Here is a 24,929-nt window from a genome sequence, read left to right as displayed (position 1 = left end):
TTAAGCAAAGCAAATCAGAAGAACAGGAACAGAAGAAGCGTACGCAATTATGCTGTCAAAACCATTCTTTGGTATGCGTGAACAAATAATGGTGTATAAATCACTAATTCTATGGATTTACTATTTAAGCACTTAAATACAAACACCTCTGAATGGAATCTGCTCTTTTAACTTCACACTAAGCAGAAAGCATGTTTTCAACTTCGGATTCTTTTTGCTGATTCACACAAATCTGTACAACATACTATCTGTGAAATATTTTCTTTATAGCAAGCGTGCACTATCTTTACCTCAAAAACAGCTGGAGCCATTAAAGAATCTCCTAAAGAGCAGTCTCCAACAGCTTGCATGCTGTCACAGGGAGCATAGGAGCTGTAGTTGTAGTCAGCGTAAGCATCGTAACTCCTCTGCAAGTGGTAGTTCTGGTAATCTTGGCAATAATCATTATAGTTGTATGACTGGTACCGCTGCAATTCTGCTTTCAGTCTGAAACATGAGAAGTTGCATACAGTCAGAGAACAAGAGACTGTAAACCCAGTTCTGAACTTAAACAATTTGTCAGCTTACATACTTCAAAGCTTAAAAGGAAGCTTTCCTAAACAGTCACCTAAGTGACAGCTTAAGTCACAGCTCAAAACCTCATTTCTATAGAAGCAAGCATCCTCACCTTTGCCAATACCAGAAGGAATTGTTCTCATGGATTAACTCCAGAGCCTTGACATGGTTACCTGTACACATCAAGTATTTTTAGCGTTGGCATAAGCAAGCTGCTGCTAAGTCTCTGTGCTTTGCTAAAGATTGATTTAAGACCAGAGACATTTATCAAGCACAGCTGCTTTAAAGATGCAGTCTTAACCCTTCTATCTTTTGTTTGGTTAATTACTAGATCTTATTTCCAGAAAGAAGTGAATGGAGTCAGATTATCCATTTCAAAGAAGCATCTGACACCGCCTGTCAGTTTGCCATGTCTACCTCCACCTGCTCAGTTTTTTTGTTTGTTTAAAGTCCATTAAACATTCAACAGCTGCCAACTATACCGCTCAGGTGAAGTCAGTCTTGCTTAACAACACAATCGCGATTCTCCAGCATGACGCCTTATTATTAGTGGGAGAATTACAAAATACACTGGTTCTTAAGAAGAAAGGGCCAGCTGATTAGCTTTCACTACTTTCCCTTTCAAGATTTTCTCAGGGGCAGCTTCAGACTAATGACAAGAACCAAGACAAGTGCTATCTGTACTAAAACTGACGTACACTGCATAAAGAACATTCAGATAACCCAGCTGCATATTCAAAAAAATCCGCTGTTTAGACTTGTCTTCACTGATTCTGTACAGGCAGACCTCCTGTATTTGCAGTGCCCAGTTTCTCTGACTTGAATTGGGGATGCAGAGAAGTGAGTTCTATGCTTTTGGGGAAGAATACAAGCTGAAGGCATTCTGAAATAGCTTCCAAACTAAGCAAACATGAGGGACAAACTAATCCAATGGCTGGGTAGTTCAATGCTAAGAGAGCACGGTACTCAGCCATTCAGAAACGTATTACTGATGTGTATTTTAATACCTACATTTGTTTCAATACTGCAAAGCTACACAAGTTCTAATAAAGAGGTAATCCATTGTCTTGTTACTGTAGTAAACAAACAGAAGATACATCATCTTAGGTCTTCTGCTTCCAACTGCACTCTTCCTACATACAGTTGCGTAGGGAAGGAAAATCTGAAAATACTGTTGACGTTCTTCTGGATAGCCGAAGCAAGAAAACATGTTTGTGGCTTATTCTTGTTTTCAAAATAAAACAATATTAATTTAATCAAAAAATTTTGGCAAAGAAGTTTGGACAGTGCTCTCTTGGAGAAGAGCATTTCCATTCTAAAGCAGAAGGAGGCAACATTTGCAGAATTATGCTAGGTAAACAGAAACAGAAGTGTCATTTTTTACTATTTAACAGAACACACAAGCTAACCTCATGAACATACTGAAATTGTTTATATGAAGTCCTGTTTTGTCAGTATCCTGGATCAAAGTTCATCAAATTTGGTATCAGTTCTTTAACCGTTCAGAGACCTGAATTGCCTTAAATAAGTGATAGAACTGAGCCGGTAGAGTAAGAAACCCTCTCAGGAAGTGCTAAGCTTTAAACTCCCCATTGCCCTAAGCTCATGAAAAGCAAAGAATAGCATTCTAAACCTGTTCTAGTAATAACGCCTTTGGCTTTCTCCCTGCGTTCCCATTTTTTCCCCCCACTTCTTTCCTGTCAACCCACTGTAAAACTAGTTATGTGCTTCTCTCAAACTAGAGGGAAAGCTCTAAGAACAAGAACTCCCTAGCATATAAAACCACTTGTTGTCCCTTCTACCTTATGCAGGCCCAAACCTGAAAATATTTACCAATGCATTCAGCTTTGCTACTGTTGAGAAACAAGGCTGGTTACAATGGCAGCTAAGCCCAAGTTGCGCCGTCTGGCTAGACTTAACAGTTGGATTCCCCCAGCCGTCCTGAAGCAGGTTGATGAATCCAGGGAGTCAAAACATAGGACTTCTGCATTTCTGGTTTTGTAGACTGCATCCTGTGTACAGCCACTACAGCAAGGGCCACAGACTTTCCAAAGGCAGAGCTACGAGAATCTGATTATTTAGAATAACTGTATCAATGCACAACTCCTTGGTTACCTTTTAGAAATTCCTATGCTCAGCCGGATTCCTTTTCCCCCCAGACCTGGTGCGTTCTGGCAGTCTTGCAGTGCCCTCATCTGATCACCTTGCTCACCAAATCTGACATAGGCATACCCTCTACTATTTTCAAAAGGGAGAAAACCAATTCTGGTATGCATAACAGTTACAAAGCTAACGAATTCAATTTCTGTCTTCTACAAAAACCAGAAGATAGCAGCTACTATAGCTTCTATTACTTAAGCAACCTCTCTGGCATGTGCACGTGCACAGAAAAGGCTTTCACCAAATTAAAACACTTGGGCCAGAAGCAAAAAGCTTATTCCTTGGTAGCATTAAGATGCAACTCACTGAGAGCCAGCAAAACAATACATTTTAAGTGCTCTCTGCGTAAGTAATCAGATTCCATATTTCTGCATATACAGCAGTTAATCAGTTAGCACTAACCCACTCCTTTTGGAGCCACAAACTTTATTGGTCACAAACACCAAGAGCTGGCTGTAATTATCTGAACCAGTATTAACCGGTACCTCTGAACTCTTCAAACAAAAATATCTTTCAGGTGCTCTTAGAAGAACAACATCAATTGCCTGCAACAATTTGATGGCTTTGCTAAACGGAGCACTGAAAAGCACAGTGGTACAGTTTCTTTTGTAGCCTGTTCAGAAATTATAGCCCCGTGCCTACAGCTTCAAATCAGGCCAAGCTTACCAGCCCAACTCTTACAGCTTAAGTTCACTGCACTCGAATGCCTTCAAGACGTGCTTTTAGGAGCCATGGAGAAGAACCCTCTGGTAAGACCACCATTATAAAGTACTGAGTGTTGTTTTACACTTAAAATAGAACTATCTGTTACGGTCATTCATCGGCTTTCCCTAGGCTGCTGCTCTCTCACTACTGAATGTGATCCTGCTCTCAGTTTCCCACTAACTTTTTCCCCCAGCGTTTATGGCCTCTTTTCATCTATGACACTTTTAAGGGACTACACCGTGTTGAAAAATGCTGGTTAACATTTCCTTTTACACAAGGTGCCTCATCAAATTTTCCTGACTAAACCAAACCCCAGAACCTTAACTAGAAGAGGAAGCACACAAACACACACGCCTCCCTGGCCACCATATCTCCCCAAAACATATCTGTTCAGTAACAGGTCAACTGTAAGAATACTGCGATTAAAATCAGTATAGCTCTATACACTGCTTTTGTTCGGGATTACTAGCTAATGTCCTTCCCCTTACCCCTTCTGGAATTAATACTGAATTCTGTACTCCAAAACGCGGTTCTTAAGTCATACAAATGACATTTAACAATCAGAATTTTTCCACACAGTGATCCTCAATAAAAACTTCAATCCTCTACTGCAGTCTTTCAACAAATTAAAGGAATACAAAACTGGCTAATAACTGTTCAGTGATTTTTGGACCTTTGTAGCACTAGAGTAACAGCAGTACACTCTGCAGCATAGTTGCAAGTACGTGGGAATAAGATACTCTCTCTCATCTCTTTTTTTCTCTGAAAAGTGTGAGGCCTCTATTTCACCCTACTAAAGATTTTACCACCAACTGTACTGCTAGCATTGAGACACTGCAACTTCTGTGCTTGTATGAGATGCAGGACAGGTTCCTTAAGGTGTCGCAATTTTTTGTCTAAACCTAGTGTTGAGATCAAAAAAGGGATTGCTACTAATTGCGTACGTATCAATAACCAGGACAGAAGACATGCTGCATATAGGAATTAAACTTTTTCTAAAGCTCTAGTACATGAACATATCAAATCCCGCAGATTTTTTCTAGTATGGTTTCAGAGGTCTTACTTGATGGACATAAGCGCACAAGTGAAGACAAAAGATACACTGTTTACCTGAAGTACTGGTTTGCAAGTACTGCTTCTCTTCTGTCCTTCCCAAAATAAACTGTGAGGCAGCTGCAGACTCTGCACCTGAACACTCTGAGTGAACACCGAATGTAAATGATGGCAAGGCAGCATTTTGTGGACGCAGCCGCAGCACCAAAACCTGCAGAAATAAGTGAATGTCAAGTCCGTAACCCACGGTGTATCTGCAGTACGTGAAGGTTTGAACTACATTCTAGTCCTGATCTTTCCAGTCAAAACTGTTTAAAAAACAACCCACCAAACAGTAAAACAAACAAGAAAACCCCATGCTTCCTCTCTACATAAAACTTTTCACAATTGTGTTTTCTGCCCACCACCTGGCTTTAAAAAGTATACGAACTTCTTTGAAAGATCATGTTTTTAGTCTGAACTCCAAATGAACAACGTGTAGGGCATGTAAAGAACAAGCACGTCATTAATGAAAGCTTTTCTCTAAAAAGGATAAACTTATTCTTGGGGAAAAGTGTGGAAACAGATGTTATCTAGGCAATATTCCTACAGGAAAAACGAATAATTTTGCCACACCTCAAAGGAAAAAATAATTGTGCTTAACAGGTAAGAAAATAAAAAAACTCAGAGCAAACCAAAAAATAAATCACAGAATATGCATCCTCGTTTTAATCATGAAGTATTACCTTTGAGCTCTGCTTTGGTGCTTGGCTTTGCACTTTCACAGGCTACACACTTCGTGGCCTCTGCTTTGTTTTGAACCAAGCAGGTCTCCCAATCCCAGCTTCCTTCGGGCGTCTTGAATTTGTCTAAATCCAGAAATTCTCCAGAAGGAGCAGAAAATGCAGATGCACTGCTACTGGTCACAGGTGTTGGACCCTCTGTGAGACAAACAAGACAGTTAACCATCCTGTTTGAACATGAACTATAAAATGAACATTAACATTTAAATTTGATTTGTCACATCCCACAGAAATGTTCAAAACTACTCCGCAACTCCCCCCCCCCCCGCCCCTGAAAAAAATAAAAGCCACCAAAAACCCACAAAGAAACAAAGAAACAAACAAAAAAACCAGAGTGGAACTCAAAGCTTCCAAACAACACACAACTCTGTTCAGCACACAAGCTTCTGCTGCTGTTGACCACAGTGTAACCTCCATAAAGAGGCCTGACAGGTGCCTTTTAAAAAAAAGGTGCCTTTTAAGAGAGAAGCAGAAGATAACGCTTCAAATTCAAAACCGGAAAGACAAGAATGGCTCTTCCCTTCCACAGCACACGCAGAAAACTTTTATCCTAGTATTACTTGCATCGCTCTTCCTCTTGACAAGTGCAACGTAACCGTGCAATTCACTGCACCATGGTCACAGTAAAGCCCTCATTTCCAAAATTCCTCCTTGCAATGGCAAGAGCCTCAGACAAAGATGCCGACTGACCGCTCAGAGGTTGGAAGTCCAAGAGAATCAACTCTGTCTGAAATCCATTATCTTACCTCAGGAAATTTCAGTCTTACCGCACAGGATGATTACAAAAGCCCGGTCTAGTCCATCTTAATTTGTTTCTTCCACGATATATTTGCACAGGTGTTTTTCGATGTAATGGCATGTTAAATGACATTTAGAGTCAAAGTTAGAATTAGAATCGTATTTTAAAAACAATACAACCACGCTCAAAATCAATTACGGTCACACACAATGGGAAACAACCCAGTACTGCCCTGAAGAAGTTACCCAGCGGGTCACTCGCTTTCTTGAAGCCTACCACTGACCTTCATAGGCATCTCTCTGCTTTAGCTTAAGACTAGTTAAGACTACACTGTCTTGAAATCTGGCTTCACATCTCCCCTCAATTACATACAAACGGTGAGTAGAGGCATTTTGGCCACATTCTGTAATTTTTTTTACTTATTTTTTGAAAGAGAAAAACGCAGTCATTTTTAACTCTTTCTATGGAGTTCTCATTTTCGCCAGTGAAAAATCACTATGTTGTTTTTAAATTAAGTCACCCACTTCAGCCATCTTCCCTCACCAGCTGCAAAGCCGGGGGTATCTGCATTGATCCAGCTCCGTACTAATACATTTCACAATCAGTTCAATTTATGCGACAGGCTGGAACCTGGGCTGAGACCTCTGAAGTGCCTGTAAACCAATCCTGCAGACAGCCGCTAACCCATCAACCGTACCTGGGAATCGTGTTGCTTAAAATATTCCATATATGCAACGTACTTTTATTCTGTACAAGATCCACAGAGGCTAGGATGGAAACAACAGGAAAAAAAGGACCATACCTGGTTTCTCAGACTGACAGGCTACACATTTGTTATCTTCCGTCTTATTTGGTACAAGGCATATTCCACAGTCCCAAGAGCCTTTCGCCTTCTTAAATTTGTCTCCAAAGCCCAGAGTGGCTGTTGTGTCAGTGCTGCTCGAGGAGGATGTCACTGTCACCGAGCTGTCTGTGACCACTGGTCATGTCAGAGCAGGCATTAATCCCGTTCCAGGTTTTGGTGTCTCACATGCTATACATTTTGTAGCTTCCGGTTTGTTTTGGACAAGACATGTATCACAATCCCACGTTCCAGGTACTGTTTTGAATTTGTCTCCAAAGCCCAGCATCCCTGCTGGGGGCGCTGCTGGCTTTGAGGTGTCGCATTGACTTGAACTTACTGTCTGTTTCATACTCTCAACTGTTGAGGCTTTAGTAGCTTGACAAGTTACACATTTGTCCTTTATGTCTTTGTTTTGCAGAAAAGGGTCACATGTATCAGATTGCCAGTACGATGCTTGTTTAGAAGTCTCTTTACCTGCAGAAAAAGTTGTTATTGCAGGCCTAGTATAAACCACTGTGCTTGTCGTAGGTTGTGCAGACGTAGAAGAGCGTGTTTTCAACAATCCAAAGTCTAGGAAGCAAGAAAAAAAAGTCTTCCTGTTAGCGCAGCACCTCACTACATGTAACTAAGTGACTTTACTAGAGGGCAAAAATTTCAACTCAGGTGCCAATGGTTACAACTAGACATTCAGACCGAGCGCAACAGGAAGTCCCCAGAAATCTTATCGAAACGGATGAAATTTCATCTGCTGCACTGGGTCACAACAGAACATTTCGTTAAAGCTTCATTTAACTCTTTGTTTCCAAGCAAGCTTTAAATCAACATTTTCACTGGTCGATACAAGTACAAACAGACAGTAGCTGACTGAAATCTGACAGTCCAACGTGGAATGGAAATAATACAATTTGATTAAGACGCGATGCCCAATCGAATCAGATTTCTAAAGCTCCTCCTTCCGTAGCAGATGACTCAAATCTACTCCAGTAACTGTACAGAAGTTTGTCCTCGGAGCAGCAATCCATACGGTATTTTCCCACAGATGCTGAATATTAATTAAATAATAAAAACTCAAGACAATTGAACAACTGTCTAATTTTCTATAATCTTTGTTCAAAATGCATCGGACACAGGACAACTCCTTATTTAAAAGGTGGCAATTTTAACAGAAAAGACAAGCTACTAATACAGAAAGACTAAAGGAAATGCATCTTAAACAGCAGCTCAAGTTGCTTGTAAATCTACCTTGAACATAGTTGTTTTGTGGTTTGTTTGTTGGTTTTTTTTTAGTCAAAAATGAAGTCTTTGAACAATGTGGATTTAGATTCTGCTTCTTTTAAACCGATAAAGAAAGTGAATGTCACTTCACTCAGAGGTCTTTCCTTAAACAAAATGCACAATGTATTTTCTCTCACTTAGCTCTTTCCAGTAGAGAAATGTGCTGCCTTCTTAACAAGTATGTAAGTTAGAAGAAGACTTTTGGGAAAAGATCAAATTCAATAAAGCCCTTTTTCTTAAAAGATATCTTTTCCACAGACACACTTTATGAAACTGTTGAAAACAATTGCAATTGCTTAAAAACAAAATTCAGAAAAGGGTTTTTAACGTAAAACACTCCACTGCTGTTTGCAGTTTAAATTTTAATCCACAGGAGCCATTGTAAGCTAAGGCCCAAAGATTCGCAGCTTTCGCCATGAATTTGGAACTGAAGCTCTTTCCTATTCTTTCTTCACCTGGGCTGGAGGTGGGACAGGAGTGTTGAGTTTTACAAACATTTCCTTTTCAATTCCATAAATTGTATTTACTTAAAATGAAACACCGATTATCTGGCTAATTCTCTTAGTACCTCATTTACAATTACATCCTAACACGTAAAGGAGATGCAACCCATCTGCTTTTCATCTTGCAGTTTTACTTCCAGCAACAAACACCACTTAGAATAGAAGGGGGCAGATGCACCCTAACAAACGCAGCGCTTAATGTAATGCTCTCCTACATTCGTATTTATAGCAGATACTCTATTAACCATAAGTCGTGTGTTGGTTTTTTTTTAATAAAAAATGCTAGCGTATTTTTTGCAGCATCTTTTTAAAAGGAGTTCATTATCTCACCAGGATTTTTTAGAACGTCTAAGACGCTTCCTTCCTTTAAGACATGGGCAGTGGTGAAGGGACCACCAGCAAAATCTTTGACCTCCTCTTTCTGTGTGTTGATGTTGGTTGAGGTGGTGGTGTCTTTTGAAACAAAAGAAAACAAAAACAGCTTTCACAATGTGACCTAGTTAGAGCAGATTATACTCACTTTTGTTAGAAACAAGAATTTCCAGCTTTCATGCTTCTCACATAAGAATCTTCACAAATTCTACTTACTTTGCAATGCTTTATGATTACGAGCAAAACAAAAAGCAACAAAACAAAACAAAAATTATAAAAGCAGATCTGTCACTGGAAAAATACTGCAGAAGTCCAACACTGCCTGGAATTGCTAGCATGCGCAGACAGGACAGATTGAAGATTTAATAAAGAAAAAAAGGAAAATCAGCACTTCAGATCTGAAGTGCTAAAGTTTCAGTTACCTAGGGTAAGAAAGGGCGTCACTGGAGTACCACTGGGTCCAGAAAGTTCTGCCGATTTTACAACGGGAACACTAAATGTAAACCCAATCTGCTATGAACAAGAGAGGTTTTTCAGATTCTCAAGCCACAGGAACTTCAATCGAATGCACACACAAAACCAAATCTGAAAGCTGCTCTTCACATTTGTAGCACGCATGCTGAATGACAAATTATAAGCCAGAAGCCTACATACTTTTCTCCATCAAGGCAGATTCTGCTTTAGTGTTCTGCAACAGCCTACTAAATGCCTAAGAAAAAAAGTCAAGCTCCTTTATTATTTTACTTACAGAAGACGTAGGTAGCACTTCTGCCTCAGTAGATTTCACAACTGGAGATGAAAACGCGAGCTCAGGACTGCTAACAGTACTTGTTGGTTGTATCTGTATTTTCAAAAGAATTAAAGGTTTATATTTAAGAGCAACAACTACCTGAATTCACTACCCAACAGAAGTCCCGCAGTGACGTCGAAAAACCTGATGTTTGAGTTATTTTGCAGATAAAAGTAATAATAAAACACAGGGAAGTTTCCAAGTGGGTATAGGACAATATCTTCAAAACCAAATTCCAGAAACTGAGAGGAAAAGCTGGAGATGCTACTTAGGTCTAAATGCACGGAAAAGCAAGCCAGGAAGCTGAAGAACGGCAAACTCAGCCCAATGATACTCCAAGAACTTCAGCAAACACCTCAGCATGTTAAAGCAGCTGTCTACTTCAAACCGTACAAAAAATATTTCAAGTACTCTGGAACAGATTAATGTTTATTTTATTGCAATAATATGCCAATTATTGCACCCTAGGCTCATTCTATGTGAGGCTTATATGACCACGTTACCTCTAATTTAATAACTTAAATAAAGTTGTGGTTTAACCATTGCAGGCAACTAAGCACCACACAGCCACTCGCTCACTCCCTCCAAATGGAACAGGGAAAAGAACTGGAAGTAAAGAAGTAAAGTTGTTAAATTTGAGGTAGCATTAATGACTCATCGCATGTAATGGCTACCTGGAAAGACAAATGCCATAACCCTGTACATACTCCCTACTCCTTCCCCTTCTTTCCCCCAGCATTTATTGCTGAGCACGATGCTAAATGGTGTGGAATATCCCTTCGGTCCTCTGGGCTCCGCTGTCCTGGCTGAGTGCCCTCCCAGCCTCTTGTGCATCCCCGACCTCCTCGCTGGCAGGGCAGCGTGAGACACAGAAAAGGACTTGTCACTGTGTAAGCACTGCTCAGCAACAGCTAAAACACCAGTGCCTTACCAACACTGTTTTGCTCACAAATCTGCAACACAGCATCATCTAGCATCATCTACTACGAAGAAAATTAACTCTACCCCTGCCAAAACCACTATAAATAACTTGGCATAAAGTCCACACCCCTCTTCCCCCGCAGACTTCCACAGCATTTGAAGCAGTTATACAATCACGTTAAATGGGAGTTGGCAGGCTCTAAGACTGAGAGAAGCAGAATCAAAACATTTATGCCTTTTCCCCAAACTGGCATACAACCCCAATTCATTCAGCTGCGTAGAAACTAATATTTGTTAGTTTCATGAGCACCACAGAAAAAGTCAACTCGCAATAAAGCAGTATACTCATTGTAAACATTATTTATAGCATAAAGATTTACCTTGCCCGCCGCCGTCGCTGCTGCATCTGCCATGCCTGCCGCCTCCGTTGAATTTGCCACGCTTGTCGTTGCCACTGTTGACTTTGCCTTGTCCTTTGTCTTCAGTAGATATGGCATGCCCGCCGCCATTATTGGATATGTCAAGCCTGAGGGCACTGTTGAACATGTTATGCCTGACGTCGCCGTTGTATATATCATGTCCTCCACCTCCTCCTCTGATAGATCTGTCAAGTCCTCCACCTCCGATGGATCTGTCATGCCCTCCACCTCTGATGGATCTGTCATGCCCTCCACCTCTGATGGATTTGCCATGCCCGTCGCAGCTGCTGGAGTTGCCGTGCTCATTGCTGCTGTTGAAACAGCGCTCGGTGACGCTGAGACAGCGCTACTACCAACGAAACTAGAATTGAACTGAGGCAGCGATGCAGCACTGATGGGTAGGGGTATTTTCGGTAGCACTGGTTCCTCCACTTCCTAAAGTTGCAAATTTTAATTTTTCTTATACAAGACATACTACTTTCTCACCCCATCGCACCCAATTTATTAACAAAATTAAATAGAACAAAAATCCATACAAATTAAGAGAAAGCAAGTTTCCAGAAGAAATCCCGATCTCCCCACCTCTGTCTACCACGTCATTTTAATTTATGGCAGGCCTGCTTCCACATTATACTCTATTCAACAACTGTACAGCAAGAACACTGAAAGTTAACTCAAAACCTGTGCAGAACAGAGACGCACAGATCACATTTTTTTTCTTTCTTTTCTATACTTTAGTCATCAAAGCTCTGGAGAAGCATCATCCTTTCTAACTACCCTCGCATGGCTTCAATTAAGAGTACACTCTCAAGACAAGTGAGAAAGTGTTCCTCTTGCAAAATTAGGCAGGATAGCTGCCAAAGTTTCTAAAGTCACTACAGCAGGGAATGTGGAAAAAGGTAATGTTTAAAGAAGCAGGTAGGTTCAACAACCAAACTAAACACAAAAAGCACCAAAGAAAGTCAGACTAGCAGCCCTGAAGATTGTGTTCTGGTAAATACAGTCTATACCATGTATCAGGATGCAAATATAAAAATCAGAAAACAGCCTCCTAACAACTTCAGTTTTCATCCCTGCCACTTACTTTATTTGATTACTAAGATTGGATGAGTTATGTTTTAAATGGCATAGAAAATCTGACCAAAATTTGTACAGTACTATCATGATCTACTTAGAAATGACTAGGCAGGGATGTAAGTTGGTACTACTGATATTCAGTGCATCCTGTAGCTTACATCTGTTTCACAGTTTTGATTTGAAAAGTTTATGGAACTTTTGATATTTGGACCATTATTTTATTTGTGTTACAGGAATAAACAACAGTGTTTATGATTTCTTTATATTGCATCATCCGGAAGTCCCATTTAATGGTTTGAAACTTAAATTAACTTAAATACTTAATATTAACTTAATATTAATTAAATACTTAATGTTAACGTAAATACTTAAATTAACTTACAGGCAGCTTATATAACATCCAATAAAAGAAAAAATAATCTGAATATTCATGGTCATAGTTTTATGGAATAGATTTTTCCTATTAAAATGAGAAAAAAACTCTCTCACAATGAGTTTGGTGAGTATCAAAAACTGAGTCATCGTTAGCAGACATGCAGAATGCTGTCTTCTACTACTCTTTTTCACACTCTTGGCCTGTATCTTTCTGTATGACTTAAATATGAAACCAAAAATTAAGCTTTTTTTTTCTTTTTATACTTGGCACTCGTTTCAAGTATCATTCCTGTAGAAAAACTATACAAACCTTCACCAAAACATTACTTCTCTTCTTAGGACTCATTCATTCAATTGCTAACGAGAAATGTTATAGTTTGAAGAATCTCCAAGGTAAGAGAATTAAAAATTTCAAAATTACATAAGCAAAGTTCAGGTATTCAAACACAGGAAATCAATTGGAGCCTGCTCTGAAACCCACAAGAAAACAAAAACAATGCAAAAATAAAGCGGTATTGTTATAATTTACTATGATGCAATAAAACTGACACACTTAGCTAGTTCCTTCAGTAAGCTCAGTGACAGCAATTAATTTAAGAGTCACTTACCTGTTCTTGTACAGCTCTTGATAAATAGTGTATTCCTCTTTCCCTTCTCATTTTGCCGCCTCCGCTACTCACTCCTGAAGACAGACCATTGGACGCAGCAGTACTGAATTTGTAGCTGGTCACATTGCTAGCACACGACAGTACAGAAGTTGGGGGAAACAAGAGAAAAAAAAATCACCAGCCAAATTGTTTTTTCAAGATATTAGAGCTGTTATTAGTCCTAGAATTGAAACCTGCTGATCAGAAAAAAACTAAAGCTGTCTCACAAGTTGCTAAACGCTGGTAAATACTTGATGTTCTAAATAGGAAAAACTTTATTAACAGCAGCAATGAAAAGGACATACATAAGTGCACCGTTCACATGGGAACAATGACTAAGCCAGAAGACCTGAAATAGAAGAGCTGATTTAGATTGTTATTTTCCAGTGCTTCCTTTAAATAGGACTGGTTCTCTGATTCTGCGATGCACGTGTATCTTTTGCAGGGATATAAAAGAACAGCTCACAAAAATACAGAAAGAGTGCACATATGCACACATACACATGGGAAACACTGCCAACAGCTCTGATAGAATAGGGACGCCTTAGACTTGTGTGGCAAGGTAATATGGCCTAAGCTTCAGAAGCAGCTCTGGCTTTCATGTGGCCATCAGCAGGAACAGCAGAGGTGTTTGGGTATGCCAACATTCCAGATGTCTTTTCAGACATGAATACAGATCCCTTTTGTAAGGCATACAAAGGCATTTTTCTGGTACTTAAAAAAGCCTAGCTCAAAACCAGAAAGATATCCTAATCCAAGAGCAAATGGGGAAAAAATAACCCAAACCAGAAGTGGAATAGGGAATAACTCTAACAAAAGTACTATGGCAAGAAAATGAAGTATGCCTGGAAAAACTGTGACATCAAAGCTTATCTTGCAGCCAATCAGTCAGTCAGTACAAAAGTGCATTAGATCGCACTGGAAGACACCAGGTCAAACTCCCACAATACTGAGGAGGAGAACTGGTCTAAACTTGTCAAATACTTGACAACAGCCTGCTTAGCACTGTAACTGCATAGAGGAAGACAGATCCCTAAGGCATATGCTCAGACTTTTCTCTAATCCAAACTGTCAATCCATTAGAATTCTGAAAAAAGTCTTACATCAAAATAGATCTTCATTCAGACAACTATCGCTTGCCCGTAATAGCCCATATTCCTCTTTCTGTTAACACCTGTGAGCTTCAAGGGGGCAAAGACAGTTGTCAGCCTTCAAGCAAGTCTAATCTGCAATTGGACTCAGGATATAAAATATATATATATACACACACACACACACACACACACACACATAGATATATAGCATTGGTGGGCCAGAGATTTACTGAGTATTCCAACTCAACTGTCCAAAGGGACTCTTGCCAGCAGATCAGTGTGGTGCTCCTGCTCCAGAACATGGCACCCAACAGAGACCAGCGTCACAAAAAACACTACCCCCACTACCTACTCTACAAACAAAAGGCAGGGTATTGCAATAAACTTTGTGAACGAAATCAAAAGCAGTATGAGTTTTCTGTATCTCCTTCCTAAATGGAGAAGTAGAAAGGAGTTCTAACAGAGACAATTTAGAACAGTTTGAAAAAAGCATAATTAAAACCCAGCACCTGATTGCACCTGTACCAGAACCTTAAAGCCAGTCGCTTCCACCCCTAAAAAGGTGGTTGTTGTGAAGTCCAACTTTTAGATGCCAAAACAAAGTGTTGAGTTCTTTCTGCAAGCCAAAGAATGCCCATGGTCACACAAGAATTGCTTGGCAGATGAGCATAGAGTCAACAAAATTCCCTGCCACTGTTCTTTGAAAAGAGCAACCCCCTAAAAACCCAGTGCAAAGTCTCTTAACTCAAGCATTATTACCCAAAACACCATTTGCCCAGAAGGAAAAGCCATCAATATTATCTGGAGGATAACTCATTTGACCTAAACCAAGAAAGCAGTATAACACAAAGCAGTCTCCTCAAGAAGAAATTCAATTAATTCTTCTGGATTTTTTTTTATTTTAGAGATGAGTTAGCATTTGGCCTCAAATGATTCTAAAGAACACATGGTCTTCATGTGAACTCAAAGCAGACAATTAACTTCATCATGAAAGGAGTATTAAAAAAAGAATAATAAATCATAAATCTTCCTCCATGTTTTTGCTTAAAAAATAAAGAAAAAAACACATCAGTAAACATCCTCCTGAACCGTAACTCACTTCCCCTACTTCACCTTCTAAAGAATACTTCAGAAAGAATCATCCCATTAGGACAGAGCTTTCAAACTGCAAGCAATTAAATAGCTAAAACTAATAGCTTTTCCCCTAGGGAACATTAGGAGGGACAAATTATTTTGTTATAAGTAAACTGAGTTATAAACCATGAAATATCTGTCAAAGCAAAATTTGTAACGCTACAGATTTAGTTAAACTACAAAATGAGCCATATTTCCTATAGAAGGAAAAAATTAGGCCTCCAATAGCAAAGATCCTTTCTGTGGATACAGCATTATAACGTGCCTTGTTTCCCATCTTCGTATCCTACTCAGAAGATAAACTCGGGATAAAAAGTGGTGTATCAGTAGTTTTATTCTTGCTCATCTTCCTTCCTTTCATAAAAACAACAATTTTCTCAAAGTTCTATTGATCTTCAAACACAATCCAGACTTTGCAGCTCCCTCAAAATACAAAATTTTCATTGGATTTCCCATTCCTTTTACTGAGAACTGTCACCACCTTTCCAAAAAGACAGGCATGCAGACCGTACTGAAAAAGGAGATTTCTTTCTTCCTTCAAGTAAGTTTTAAATTAATAGATGTCATACCTTTCAGATGGTTCTGCTCGCTGTTCTGCAGGCAAAGTCTTCTCTCTCATCCCCTGCAAGTTAAGTTTAGTTCAAGAGTTAGCTGACTATGTACAGAATACACAAAGTACCAACAACCACTTAATGTGTTTTTTTCTGGTTTTTATTTTATTTATTTATTTTTAATTTTATAGCACTGAATACACCTCACCTACTTAACGTTGTTCCCTAATTCAGCATTGTGGGTACAGTTCAGTTAAATTTTGGGGCTAAAGTAAGCATCACTGCTTCACTCAGCATTGAGGACAAACTGATAGAACACTAAATCAAATTTGTCAAATCCTCTAACAAAGAAAGTAATTAATTTAAACAAAATAACAAAAATTGTGCGTGTGGGGGGGAGAGTTTTCATCAAAACTTGTGTTTACCAACCCCGTAAAAGGGACATACTTTTCTGTTTTCTATCATTTATCAACAAACAAGCAAAAAAAACCGAAAAAACTCTACCCCCCCAAAAAACTAAGCAGTTGCTGCTACATTCATTTTAGAACTTTACCAAATGGAGATTGTGCTGGCTAAACAATACAGAGATTGAAAGAGTTAAAAGCAATAAGCAACCAGTATTACTGTCCACTTTGATTTCCAGCCTAATAAGCCCTTACACTTAACACGTGGTCATTTGTACACTCAGACCGATACTGGAAACACAGATGTTTTCGCAGAAAGAGATGACCATTTAATTTTATGGAAAATTTATCAGACTCCATCTACTCCAAAGCAATCAAAACCGATAACTCAGCACATTGTCAGAACTCTCACTTGGAGCACATAGCTCACCTGGAATAGTTTACACAGAACACGAGCATGTTTCATCAGTGATACCTTTGTGTACATGAGAATATAGAAGGAAAACATTTCTGTCTTTTAATATTCTTTCACTGAGAACAGGATGACTCAATAGCACATCATGACATCGTGAAAACAACCACAAGACACTGAGTGTTCCAAAAACAGAATTAAATCCATAAAAGCTCAATCTATTTCACAATGGTTCCCACTGCCTTAAAGCTCGCCTCAAACATACTATCAGTACTTTTTGCAAAGATAGGATAACAATTGGTTTGAGAAACATTCCAAGACTGGAAAAAAAAACCAGGCACATAAGGACTCAAAAATGTACTCACTTGGAACTTTGTGTCTACTCTCTGGCAAATTTTGCTGGACTGAGTAGTTGAAGTCGGTGATGGTTCAGAATACCGCGTATAACGCATCGGTTGACGGTTTACCGTTGGTGTCACAAGTCTCTTAACAGGTGGAGGCTGGAATGCATTCTGGGATTCCAGCTTTGAAAGGGAAACAGCAATCAATTTATCCTTACGTCCACCCAAATTAATTCCAATATTTATTGATGAAAACAAATTACAGAACTATAAACCTCCCCCCATCGGTCTTGGCACTCAGTGAATACAATTTGAAAATTCTGAAGACCGTTCAACTTGTAGAGGGAAATCACCAGAAAACCAGTAACGAAATCCATAAAGCTATATATAAGTAGCCAAAGTCTGACTGAATTCCATTTCAAAATTTGGCAGTTAGCTTCATAGACAAAATAATTCATGCTACCATAATTAAAATAACCCATGTTCCTAGAATATGCTCCTATCTTTTCCTCTGCCCACACTGTGATTTTTTTTTTTAGTAGCTTAATTCATTAATTTAACATTCGAAGTGTTAAGCAACTAATTATACAGGCTTCTGGGCTTCACATTCCCTACATTTTCCCCCTTCAAAGTTACACAAACAATAGAACACACTCAAAAAAAAACACCTTGTCAATCTTACAATAATCTCATTCATTAAAATATGATCCAATGCTTTACATGTGCATTAGATGCACTTCAAGTAGTGGGTTTGACTTCCCTTTTCAAAGCATTTTCACAGACCAGAGTTAATTTTTAACACAGACCACTGCGTGTTCTGCAAAACTGACTTAACTGAACTGTCAGACAGAAAACAAAGCCTAAAGGCTACAAGATTTACCGATGGCTCCGCCTGCGGTCTTAAGGATCAGAAAATACAGTCTTAGGAAGCATGCTATTGTTCAAATCAATACCAACAGGAAATTTTTGTTTACGCTGCAGCTTTAATTTCACAGTATCTCCCAGCTCTTAGTAATAGGATTCACACTCTCTCTAAAGTATACAAAAATGCATCTTTCTAAAAAATATTACATTCAGTTTGAAACCTTGAACAAGACATGTTTTATGTAAGTTCACAAATCTACTTTGAGTGAACGATGGTTCATTGCTGGTTTTAAAGGTAAAAAAGAAAAATATTAATTCCCCCAGTTAGGCATTCAATACACCAAGAGCTATTCTGCCTGGTACAGTTCCTTGAAATAAGAAAAATACCACATCACTGCTACCCACTGCAGAAGTTTAGCCCGAGTGCACAAGTGTTCCGTCAACCGCATGTTCACTTTAGCAGGAAAACACACGATCGTCTCCTCAGCAAATAATTGCTTCTCATCACGGGCTACCCTTCTCCCGCCACCATTATGAATTCTAGTATTATGAATAGACAATCTATCTCCTTTCACCCACTGACAGCTGCGTGCAACATTCATTTAGTGGCTGACAATTTCAGGCTCTCTCTTGCAAATCTGGCAGATCTTTCTTAATGCCTTATCACAGGTGTATTGCTATAATATAACTGAGAATTCACACCAGATTTGGTTTTAGTTATTTGGATAATATTTATGATATACTTCACTTCTCCATGCCCTTGTAATTTGGCAGATGGTGAAAAGATGGTCCAGGAAATCTGAGATGTTTGTAAACTCTGAAGTGATTGTAAACTTAATTATACATCCATCCAATCAAGGAATTAGCACAGAAACTTCTTGAGACACTGTCCCTTTGCTCATTAGAACAGAAGATGAAAAGTTTGCACATCTTGTTATTTCCTTCAGTCACCTGATCTTCAAGTGGTCATTTAAGGGTTTTGCAATTTAATAAGCCCAAGGATACCCCTAACTAAAGTCATCAAAAAAAGATGACTAGTTTTCATTTTTTAAACAAAATGAAAGGAAGTCATGCTTTACCACAGTATTATCACCAGTTCTGTGCTACCTCCAAATAGGAATTTAGGAGCGTAAGATTTATAGCGTCGGAAATTAACGGTTTTCCTCGTCTTTACTTTGAATGGTGATAAAAAGTAGAAAAACTAGTTTTCTGTGCCCGAATGAACACGGAAGTCTGTACAAAGTCTATATGACCACTCAATCACCATTTTTCTATTTGTGATCATTTCTTCAAGAGAAAACTTGCCTCAACAGGAATTTTAATATGCAGCTTCACCCCAAGTTGGGGGACAAGATAAAACGACTTGGTGTGTTCTAGAGTTGCTGCTCTCAACTTACAAAGATAACATAATTCTTAACCTGAGTAATCTTCACAGCCCATCATCTATTGTGGATACATGCCAATATTAACTTGATTTGATGTCTATGTTGTCACTAAGGTTTGAGAAAATTTTTCTAATAGTGATAAAGCATTGAAAAAGTTATCTACCTCAGCTTAAGACATTATTGGTTCTTACCTTTCTTCGTTTGGACTGGAAGTCAGTAATATCCGGTTTATCTATGTCCGGAGGCTAAGGGAAAAAACAAAGCATAAATATTAGAGGGCAATTTTTTTTTCCTGAGACAGAGGGTTCCCTGCAACAAAAATGTGGGGGTTCATGGTCAACTTATACAACACAGCGGCAAAAGAGATGCCATTCTTTTAGCATCCTGTTGAAAAAATAGCGCACTAAATTAAACCGGCCACAACGTAAGGAAGAATAGTTTTATCTTTATCCTTTGATGGCACATTTACTAAGTTTTATAAACACATGAAGCAAAAACAGATTAAAAGATGTGCTATTTACCAACAAAGAGCTTGACAGCTTCTCCACTGCCTCCAAGATGCACCGTGCAGCGGTACTTAAGGTAGCGCGGGGCCGCACAGTTTCTTGTCTAGCTTTCGCTCTCTTTTGTGCCTGAAAAATTAGCATTTTAAGTGTTACAATGGTCAATTCTCAGCTAAGGAGGCATGTATTTTATGTCCCAAGGCTACACTGATGATACAATCAATATATTCCGATGACAGAGAAAAATGCAGTCACTGGGAGTTCAAGCCATAAAGAAGAGAATACATTCGGAGTTTAATGAAGTTTACCTTGGGCCTCAGTGCATCTTGCATGTGCTTGTTGCACGAGCAATAAAAGAACTCCGTACTTGTAAAAGGTCAAGACGGATGATGCTAGGACTGCTAAGGCCTCCGAAGCAGTAATCAGGGAAACAGAACTCAAGAAAAGGCTTGTGGTGGTACAGAAAGCATTTTCAGTAACAACACAGACCTCAGAGTTTCACGATGGTCTAGCTGTACCATCTTAAAATCAGTGTATACAATCATAACCAGGAACTAGTTTTACTTCTCTCTTGCTTCCTCCCTTCCCCCAAGATTAAAGTTGGCTGCAAATCTTTGTCTTAAAAGATAAAGATCTGATTTAAACTGTAACAGATCTAAACATTACACTGAAAAAGTAAACTGTGTATTTGCACCACCCAACTTCAAATATCAGTCAAAAACTTCCTTTGGTGTGACTTTTTTTCTTCCCAGGTTAAACCCCTCATATAACCACACTGTGCTTATCACACGATGTGAAGACAGGAAGCAGACCACGCAGCATGTAAAAACACAAGTGAGACTCACAGAACCACAGAATGGTTAAGGTTGGAAGTGACCTCTACAGATCGCCTGGTCTACCCCCCCGCTCAAGCAGGGCCACCCCGAGCAGGTTGCCCAGGACCATGTCAAGTCAGCTCTTGAAGACCTCCAAAGAGGGAGACTCCACAGCCCCTCCGGGCAACCCGTGCCAGGGCTCCATCACCCGCACAGTGCAAAAGCATTTCCTGATGTTCAGACAGAGCCTCACGTTTCAGTTTGTGCCTGTTGCCTCTTGACCTGGCACTGGGCACCGCTGAAAACACAATGGCTCTCTATGCTCTTTGCACCATCCATTCAGGTATTTATATACACCAATAAGATCCCCCCTGAACCTCCTCTCCTCCATGCTAAACAGGCCCAGCAGTCCCTGCCTCTCCTCAGAGGAGAGGTGCTCCCAGTCCCTTGATCATCTTGGTGGCCCTTCGCTGGACTCTCTAGTACCTTGCTGTCATTCACAGCAAGCAGCAAGAAGCAAGCTACTCTCTCCTTTAAAAGCCTAGTATTTTGGTTCCTCTTTTTACTATAATGCAGTAATATTGTAAAAAACAAAAATAGCCGACCAAAGAGGGTTCCCAGCTTTGCACCACAAGGTTTCAAGGTTTCCCGTAAGTGAGGTACTTGTACTGCCCTTTTTCCGTTGCAGAAATCGACTGTCAGAACAGAGCCAGCAAACCCGCGTTTTCATTTTCTTAAAATTCCTTTTGATTTATTGATAAAAGTCACTTTCATTTAAATACATTCCTACCAAACCTGATTTGATTTTCCGTTTCGATTCAGCTCTAGCTAATCAGAGTTGTCAGCAGTTTTTATTTGCTATTTCCAAGAACTCTTGGGGGCAAATAACTCTCTTCAAGAACTATATGAATCGTTCAAAACAGAAAGCATGTTACTGCTTATCTTGAGACTGCATTTAGTCCTGCATGCCTCTGTGTACCAGAAGAACAAAGGATCAGCAAAGTTGATTTTAGATATTTTCAAAGACTGCAGGCTTATACAACATATCCATAGCATGAATGTAGGCATGCTTGGAAAAGAAGATCCACAGATAAATATTAGCCAGGTTTGACTACAGTAGCTTTTGCTACCATAAACACAAGTTTTCAAAGTTAGGCTGTCATTGGTTTTTTTGCATCAAGTTATTTTAACGTAATGTAGTCAGAGGCAGACAATGGCACTTAAATGGAATTTTTTGAAAGACCTAACAACAGAGGAAACCCCAACTACCAACAACTAGCCCAAACTGTCATTCTTGTTCTTTCTGACAAGTATTACCTGTGGTAAAAACCGTTATAAAAGAATTTAAACAGAAATCAATCTCGTCTATTTTTGTAGACCAAGAGGGCAGAAGAGCAACTGTTACCACATATTCAGCTCCCTGCTCCAAGCTCCTTTGGCAGTGCTGCTTTTTTTATTTCCATCACTATTTCCCACTACACTACTTTTCTCATACCCGATAAGGTTCTGTCTCTCGCTGCCTAGATCTTGCAGCTGCACCACCATAGGCCGTCTTTCCGGGGTAAAATGGAGAAAACCCAAGCTGCTTTTCCTTAAAAACAGACGTGCTTCCACATGCCTACGGAAACACAGTACGATAAGTGGATAGAAAAACAGGTACACATTCAAACTGATTAAAAGAAATACTGTGCAGTACTTACAGGACACAGTCCTCCAAAAGCAGATAAACCGAATGCAGGTTTCTTAGAGCTAGCTGCAGAATGCTGCGAGAGGGAATGAGTTCTTTCAGCTTCTGTGGGCCAGAGCAGTGACGATGAAGTATTTTTTAAAACTGCAACATCTGCCAAAATGACGTATGCTAGATGTAAATGCCTCTAGTACGTACAGAACTTTAACAATAAAGATCACACTAATTCAAGTTCTTCAATACAGAAAAATAAGCATGACTTCAGCTTCTTTAAATAGATCAACTTCACGTACAGACTGAAAACCAAGTATCACCTACAAACTTGAAAACTGTTCACAGAGCTGCAAGTAGTTTTCAGCAATCTTACCAAGTTAATACTGTGCTTCCAATGCAGATTTTTTTTCCTTCATGCTAAGATAAAAGAGGACCGCATAAACATCAGTGCATTTGTACAGACAAAGCTTTTTACTATGTTGGTAAAAGGCTGGAGGCCAGCACAGATCATAATCGCACAGGTTTTAAACCTGGAAGATTCCCCAAAGGCTGCTCTAAGAGTTAACGATCTTCTGCCCATGTATGTTTTACGAAGACACACCAGAAAGTTCTAGTGCACTCAGGTTATATTGCTAAAGCCCAGCAACTCTACTCTCAGCTGTACAAAAGTTCTCTGGAAAACCTGCTGAGCACACGTCAGTCCCTGTCTCTATGGGGGACTAGAAAAAGCTGCAAACCTGCTGTTCGCCCTTTCAGCGAGAAGACCTAGGTACCAACCTACATCGACACGATGCTTATTTTTTATTTTAAAATGGTGTGCTTTGCTCAATGAATTTGGCAAAAGACATGAAAGTATTGACAGCTGAAGCCTTCTACCAAGAAAGGTCTGAGTCACTCTTCTAGACAATCAGCCTAGTTGTCAAGCTACGGCAAGTCAGCCTGATTTCCTACCGTCCCACTTCAAAATTTACATATAACCTAGCTGAATGTGTATATTTCAGCATCGACTCTTTCTAACATCAGGGTATCATAAACGTATTCCAAAGCACGCTTCTATTAAAAAGGTGATAGGATTATATACTTCTAAAACACTAAAAATTCAATTTAATTCTCGCATCCAAAGTTGACATTCACCTATTTTATTTACTAAGGTGATGTGGAATATTAAAGAACGCAAGGTACTTCACATTAAAAAAAAAGTCAATTAAACAGAGAACACAAAAATCACCTTCAGCAGATGCTCTAGAGGAGGAATCACTGGTTGTTGAGATGTTATCATCGTCTTTTTCAGAGGTAGAATCTTCTATTTCTTTTATGAAGGACAGCCTAGGACTGCCAATGCCAAATATAGAAGATGTCGAGGGCTGACAAGGTGGGACAGGAGAATCCAGCATGGTATAATTCAGATGGCTCAAACGAAGAGAGGGCCTTGTTAACACAACTGGGAAGTTCAGTGCTGATCTACTTGTGGATGGTTCTAGACAAGAACAGGGAGATAATTAGCTTTGCTATTAACAAGCTCACAGAAGCCAAAACCTGTTTCCTATCGACAGCCATGCTATTGCCAAGTTCTAAGGCAAAAAGAGAGAAGCCAAATTTAACTTCTTCCTCACCCAGATACGGTTGCATCTAACTGTCTGGCTACAACAACAACACTGCTTGCGATACACAGTATTAATGTTGCATCCAGAAGTAGTTAACTATGAGGTTTTACAACACCACATTCTGACCCCGTGCTCAAATGCTCTAACGCTGACTTGGCCGTTCACTAAATCAAACATATATACTCCTTCTCCCATGTACAGCTTGCAATAAGCTTTACAAAATTTGAGATTACACGGTAAGTTACAGATAACACTGCAGCTTCCATAATATTGGAACAAAGGTTATATTAATCTGAATACACAACATGAAAATGAACGTTTGCAGTACTTTTTTCCCAAGTTCTTCCATATCAGCTCACGTTAGAGGCAAAACATCATCTACCCATTAACTATTGGGATTTTGACCCAAGGGACAAGGATGTTGACCCAAGTAACCAGATAAGCATTTTTGCCTCTTGAAGCAAAAGGTCTGCAAACAATGCCAGTGGCCTGGAATAGGTGGCCTTGAAGTCTATCTTGCTAAATGAATGGAACTATTCATGGGTATTTTGCCTGATGAAAGCCTACTGTCTCTCCCAGGAATCTGGGCAATTCAAATGACTTTGAGCCACTATCCTCTTGATACTTGAACTGAAGCTTAAACTAGTTAGTTCAATCTTCATAACCACTGCAGTACCACTAATTAGCTCTCCAAACCATGAGTAGATTTTTAGGACAGCACCGTTTGAGATACAGAAAGTTATTGAGGCGGAAGGCCACCCAATATAGGCTCCAGCACAATGATACCTCAGAAATGAAGAGACACATTGGTTTCAAAATGTAGTAAGAATTAAAAAAAATAATCTTATTCTTAAGCATAGTAACACCCACGGACAGCAACATAAGCTGCATAAGGTTCGAGGGTGTCCGCCTGCTCCTGATCTC

General features: G+C 39.5%; 1 protein-coding gene across 9 annotated transcripts in view; it reads right to left on the bottom strand.

The window, feature by feature from the left end:
* Positions 1 to 361: 361 nt before the first annotated feature.
* LOC310895672 (nuclear pore complex protein Nup153-like) overlaps positions 362 to 24,929 on the bottom strand; it is a 28,788-nt gene continuing 4,220 nt past the window's right edge. For 2 of the 9 annotated variants that reach the window (XM_083827228.1, XM_083827227.1), the window contains exons 3-17: positions 23,630 to 23,878; positions 22,421 to 22,560; positions 22,216 to 22,338; positions 19,924 to 20,034; positions 19,594 to 19,647; positions 17,178 to 17,336; positions 16,015 to 16,067; positions 13,179 to 13,305; positions 11,080 to 11,553; positions 9,737 to 9,829; positions 9,411 to 9,501; positions 8,947 to 9,069; positions 6,002 to 7,408; positions 5,199 to 5,393; positions 362 to 486 (exon numbers count right to left, since the gene is read on the bottom strand). In XM_083827228.1, coding sequence (XP_083683354.1) covers positions 6,978 to 7,408; positions 8,947 to 9,069; positions 9,411 to 9,501; positions 9,737 to 9,829; positions 11,080 to 11,553; positions 13,179 to 13,305; positions 16,015 to 16,067; positions 17,178 to 17,336; positions 19,594 to 19,647; positions 19,924 to 20,034; positions 22,216 to 22,338; positions 22,421 to 22,560; positions 23,630 to 23,878 — 2,228 coding nt within the window. In that variant the 3' untranslated portion in view covers positions 362 to 486; positions 5,199 to 5,393; positions 6,002 to 6,977. Of the gene's footprint in view, positions 487 to 5,198; positions 5,394 to 6,001; positions 7,409 to 8,946; positions 9,070 to 9,410; positions 9,502 to 9,736; positions 9,830 to 11,079; positions 11,554 to 13,178; positions 13,306 to 16,014; positions 16,068 to 17,177; positions 17,337 to 19,593; positions 19,648 to 19,923; positions 20,035 to 22,215; positions 22,339 to 22,420; positions 22,561 to 23,629; positions 23,879 to 24,929 lie in introns of those variants that run through there. The other 7 variants (XM_083827226.1, XM_083827229.1, XM_083827230.1 and 4 more) reach the window with 7 other exon arrangements.

The sequence above is a fragment of the Anser anser genome (genome assembly GCF_964211835.1).
Source record: "Anser anser genome assembly, chromosome: 2".
NCBI classification, from domain to species: Eukaryota; Metazoa; Chordata; class Aves; order Anseriformes; family Anatidae; genus Anser; species Anser anser.
Note: the sequence above shows the minus strand (reverse complement) of the source record. Positions and strands in the feature narration are given on the sequence as shown.